Consider the following 5,482-nt stretch of genomic DNA (forward strand, 5'->3'; position numbering starts at 1 on the left):
TCCTAAATGTACACACAAAAGCCTGGACATCATCTTATATAATAAAAGAGAAACATGCAAATTAACCATCCCTCCACTATGCTCAAGCCATGCCCACCAGCCAATGAGGAGTGACTATGCAAAGTAACCTAACAGAGATGACGGGGAATTTGCTTACACAGAACAGAGTGGGAGAGTCGGCAGCTTGGGGGGATGTGGCTCCCTCGGTCACTCCCTCAATCACTCCCTTAGGGGGAGACATGGCTCCCTTGGTCACCGGACAGAGAGCAGAGCAGGAGAGCTGGAGGCTTGGAGGGACATGGCTCCCTTGGTCTGGGAAAACCCAGAGCGTGGGGAGCACCATGAATTCTGGGAATAGTAGTTTTGGTGGCAGCCTCAGGACCAGAAGTAGAAGCCCAGAGCGTGTGAAGCACCAAGAATGCTGGGAATTGCAGTTCTGATGGCAGCCCCAGGACCAGAAGCGGAAACCCAGAGCATAGGAAGCACCAAGAATGCTGGTAATCGTGCAAGGGGCTCGGCCCCCACCGCTTAGCAGCAGCCTCTGCCGCAGCCCTACCGCTGTGGCTTTGTCTGGAAGGTCCTCTTGCCTAATTAGCATATTATGCTTTTATTATTATAGATTGTGACAAGTATATTTAATTTCTCTAATATGGTAAAATTAGATTATTTTTCCTGAAATGAATTATCTGTGCATCTTGGTTTGGTGATGGTTTCATTTGTAATCAATTATTTACATCTTAAATTTTACTGATATTAAAATAATCCATAATATAAAAAACTTTTTAAATGATTTCTAAAGAGAAAATAGCTCTAATTAAAGCTTATCTTTCACTTGCATGATTATGAAAATATATTTCCAAACAAATAAAATGTAGAAGAATCCTTTGTCATTCAAAGAATGAGATTATTTTCACAACAATGAAATGCTTTTCTTGTTTTTAATGTTGAGAATCCAATCTAGATAACTCAAAGCTAAATATTAATAATCAAAACACATTAGTAACATGACTGATTTATAAACTAACCAATGCTTATCTCTGTTTTTTCACTTCAGAATGTTAAGGTTATCTTACTTGCTTAAACCTCTTTGGGGAAAGGTATGGAGAATAATCCTGTACATATGTGTACACATATGCTCATGCACTCACAGAATTCTAAAATTTGGTTTTCTGTTAGAAAGTATTCAGCTTTCATTTGTAAAAGATGATACTATACAATAAAGATTTAACTTTTTAAAGTAGAATATAATTAATATCTACACTAATGAAAGACAAAGATGCTAATTGACCATACCTTCACTATATCCTAAGCCACACCCACCAGCCAATCAGAGCAACTATATGTAAATTAACCCAACCAAGATGGTGCCCGGCAGCCAGGGAGCTGGAGCAAGCAGGAGGCTTGGTTGCCCAGGCGATGGAGGAAGCCAAGCTTCCTGCCTGTCCTGAGCTGGCTGTGGCTTCCACTCATGGCAACAAAGTTTCAATTATAGAAGATAAATAAATCCCAGATACCTGCTTCCAGCCAGCCTCCATTGGGAGCTTGGGTTGCTGAGGGTTGTGGCCAGCAGGCAAATAGGCATCAGCTCCTCACCCAGGCTGTCCAGGCACTCCAGAGGTGACCCATACCCTGAAGGGGCTGTGGCCAGCCTGCAAACAGCCATCAACCCCTCACCCAGGCTGGCCAGGCACTCCTATATAATAAAAGGGTAATGTGCAAATTGATCGTAACATCAGAACAACTGGGAATGACTGGTCACTATGACACACACTGACCACCAGGTGTGTCATAGTGACCATAAGCCAGGCTGATGGCTGCCAGTACAGCAGTGGTGGTGAGAGCCTCTCCTGCCTCCTCAGCAGTGCTAAGGATGTCCGCATGCAGTTTAGGCCTGCTTCCCGCTGGCAAGTGGACATGCCCCAAGGGCTCCTGGCTGCCAGAGGGATGTCTGACTGCCAGCTTAGCCCCAACCCCCCAGGATGTGGGCCTAAGCCAGCAGGTGGTCATCCCTCGAGGGGTCCCGGACTGTGAGAGGGCACAGGCCGGGCTGAGGGAGCCCCCCGAGTGCAGAAATTTTTGTTCACTGGGCCTCTTGTATAATATATTATAAATTAAAGGTGAACATAGCAATTTGCTATATGTGTATATTACAAAATGATCACTAAAATAAGTCTAGTTAACATCACCATGCATAGTTACAACTGTTTTTACTAGTAATGGGATTTAACTTTTAAAAACTGACTTTTTGGTATTTTCCGTAAATTGTTTCTTAAATCACAGGGAAATTTTGATTTCTGACTTTAGTAAGTCTATCTCAGAGGAGGAGGATATGCCAACCATCATGCTCAATAAGATTTTAGGTCATTAGTCTAATATAACCATGAAAAAAATGTTTTCACAAAGTCGTGACTTGCTAATTGACATGGTTTTGCCCTGTAGAGAAAATCACACTTATTTAATCTGATTGAGATTTTCCTTTGAAAAAAGTTATCTGTGATTGTTCAGTTCTTGCCAAGGCAGATTTTATTTCTAACTTTTTATCAACATCACCTCCTCTGCTCAATTTCTTTGATATCACCTCATTCATTCTTTAGTCTAAAATTTACCAAGATAGTTCTTTATGCAACAAATAATAGTGTACATGGACTGTAAAATAAGAGTAGCTTTAACTTGAAGGTTAAAGCAAAATGTTGTTCCAACCACCACCCCCCAGATTTTACTTTATATTTTTTAAGTTGTTATACTAAAAATATTGCAATAAAGTACACTATGAAACATGTCCATCTCTGTTTTTTAATAAAACATGATATATATATATATATATCATGTTTTATTAAAAAATAGTCTGTTAACTGGCTGCAACATTAATATTGAATACGCATGCATGTGTGTGCTCACAGGCATGCTATTATTGTAGGTAGTATTATTGGCTAATTCAAGTAAACGATTGTAAGATGCATAGCAGTAAGTTGTCCTGATACCTTGGTGTGGCTTGAAATTACCTCTCTACCTCAGGATACTGATTTTACTCACAAACCCTTGGCAGGGTGGAGAACTTTTTTCCTTTGAATAAGAGTATTTACTAAAATAACATAAAACTAAATCAAATAGAACTATTACAGCAAACAATTTGGGAAGTTAAATACTTGTGCATTTTTCTGTTTTTCCTATTATAGACTTCTATAAATTTACAATACTCTTTTAAGATATTCACACTGTATAAGAAATTAGACAATTAGGTGGCCATCAGACTAAGGTGGCCTTAATGCCTCAGTAGCCTTTATAATCAAACCAAAACCGAAGCCAGAGTCAATGTACTAAAACCTGAGAAAATGAAACTCAGGAACAACCAATCAGAAACCTTGGTCAACTAGGCTTTGCTAAATAAGGCAGCTTAAGCTGGGGCCAATCAAATGACTTCCTTGTTTTGCTTCTTTAGAAGATCCTCTCCCCTATTCCTGTTGGAAGGTGGCTTCTACCTACCGTTTGTTGGGCACTGCTTGGTTCTAATCAATGTATGCTCAAGCCAGCTCTTGTTTGAAAATGTTAATGTGCTTCAGTGTATCGTTTAAAGTACTAAATGATTAACTTCAGAGTGTCTTTTAATGCAACAATGTATAATTGAATGAAATATCCCTTTCCACAGAGTGTACATTTTCACTGCTCTCTCTCTCTTTTAAATATATTTTATTGATTTTTCACAGAGAGGAATAGAGTGTTAGAAACATTGATCAGCTGCCTCCTGCACACCTCCTACTGGAGATGTGCCTGCAACCAAGATACACGCCCTTGACCGGAATCGAACCTGGGACCTTTCAGTCCACAGGCCAACGCTCTACCCACTGAACCAAACCGGTTAGGGCATCACTGCTCTCTTTTAATCTCCTTTAATAGACCCTTAAGGATCTCAATTTCTCTCCATAAAGCACACAAGACTTTTGATTTCTGGATTTCATTTATTCTTCCTTAACAACATTGGGCACACCTATTCTTAACGCTGGCCACGAACGTTCCCTCGAAGGACTCACACTAAATTCACAGTCTCCCTTCAACTGACGGACTTAAACTTGATCCACGGATTGGCGCCCCGAACTTCAAACGGTGGGTTGTCTTTGTAGATGTGATGGGCTATTTCTTCCAGAGGGGGTTCCTGATCCGTGGTAGCAAACTGGGCCGCGTCCTCGATCTCCTTCCTCACTTCCGCATCGATGTCCTTCAGCTCGTCCGCACTGGCCAGCTTGCCGGCCAGCATCCTGTCTTTGAGCAGCATGATCGGGTCGCTCTTGCTCCGCACCGCCTGGACTTCCTCGCGGGTGCGGTAGCTGACGCCCGGGTCGCTCATGCTGTGTCCGTGGTAGCGGTAGGTCTGCAGCTCCATCACGATGGGCCCCTTCCCCGACCTGCAATGGTCAGCGGCAAACTTGGTTGCCTCCCGAACACACAGCACGTCCATCCCGTCCACCTTCAGCCCGGGGATGAAATGGCCCCTCTTGTAGTATTCGGTGCTGGCGGCTGCCCGGTCGGTGGCCGTTCCCATGCCGTAGAGGTTATTCTCGCAGATGAACACGCACGGCAGCTTCCACAAGCTGGCCATGTTGAAGGCCTCGGCGACCTGGCCCTGGTTGGCAGCGCCATCCCCGTACAGGGTCAAGGAGATCTCATCGCTGCCCTTGTATTTGCAGGCCAGGGCGATCCCGGTCCCTATGGGTGTCTGAGAGCCCACGATGCCGTTTCCCCCGTAGAAGTACTTGCCGTACATGTGCATGGAGCCCCCTTTGCCTTTAGCACAGCCCCCCCTGCGCCCCGTCAGCTCGGTAAGAATGGATCGGACCGAGATCCCCCGGGTGTAGCATAAGCCGTGAGCCCGGTAGGATGTGATGACGTGGTCGGTGGGGTTGATCCCGGCCTCCAGGCCCACGCAGCAAGCCTCCTGCCCATCACACAAGTGACAGAAACCACGGATGAATTTCTGCTTATACAGCTGATCTGCCTTCAGTTCCATTCGGCGGATCATCTGCATCCTCTTGTAGTATTTGAGCCCCTCCTCCCGGGTGAGCACGGCGGTGGCAGGGGGGCCTTCCTCCAGCCGGTAGAGCTCGCAGGGCTTAATGTCAAACGTGGCGTTATCGGCGAAAGTGCCGGCTGCCCCCAGCATTCTGCTGGCGGGCTTCGGGGCGACCCGGGGCAACACGCGGGACACAGCCGCAGCGAGCATCTTCCTCATGGAGGTCTGCACAGCAGGCGGGGCACCTCCCAACTGCCCAGGCCCCGCTCCTCCGCGCGAACACAAACGCGCGTGGCGACACAATGGCCTCGCTGGGCACAGAGGCCACGTCATGTGCGCAGGGCCGATCGCTGGCCGCCAGCCTGGAGTGATGGATGTGTACTGGGCCTTGCAACTGTAAACTTAAGAATAAAGGTTGTTCCTTCTACTGGAAGACTTGGCTGAACTGCACACTGATCTTAATTAACGCCATTGTCA

The 5,482-nt window shown here is 45.5% G+C and overlaps 1 protein-coding gene across 2 annotated transcripts; it reads right to left on the reverse strand.

Moving 5' to 3' along the window:
* Positions 1-4,048: 4,048 nt before the first annotated feature.
* On the reverse strand, positions 4,049-5,224 carry PDHA2 (pyruvate dehydrogenase (lipoamide) alpha 2). Of its 2 annotated transcripts, XM_006753892.1 has the most exons (2): positions 4,716-5,224; positions 4,049-4,622 (listed from the first exon to the last, which is right to left on the reverse strand). In XM_006753892.1, the coding sequence occupies exons 1-2, from the start codon at positions 5,222-5,224 to the stop codon at positions 4,049-4,051; spliced, it is 1,083 nt and encodes a 360-aa protein (XP_006753955.1). The 2 variants fall into 2 exon arrangements, with proteins under 2 accessions (XP_006753955.1, XP_006753954.1); XM_006753891.1 differs by having other exon boundaries at positions 4,049-5,224.
* Positions 5,225-5,482: the final 258 nt, after the last annotated feature.

Source organism: Myotis davidii, unplaced genomic scaffold, assembly GCF_000327345.1.
Source record: "Myotis davidii unplaced genomic scaffold, ASM32734v1 scaffold252, whole genome shotgun sequence".
NCBI lineage: Eukaryota > Metazoa > Chordata > Mammalia > Chiroptera > Vespertilionidae > Myotis > Myotis davidii.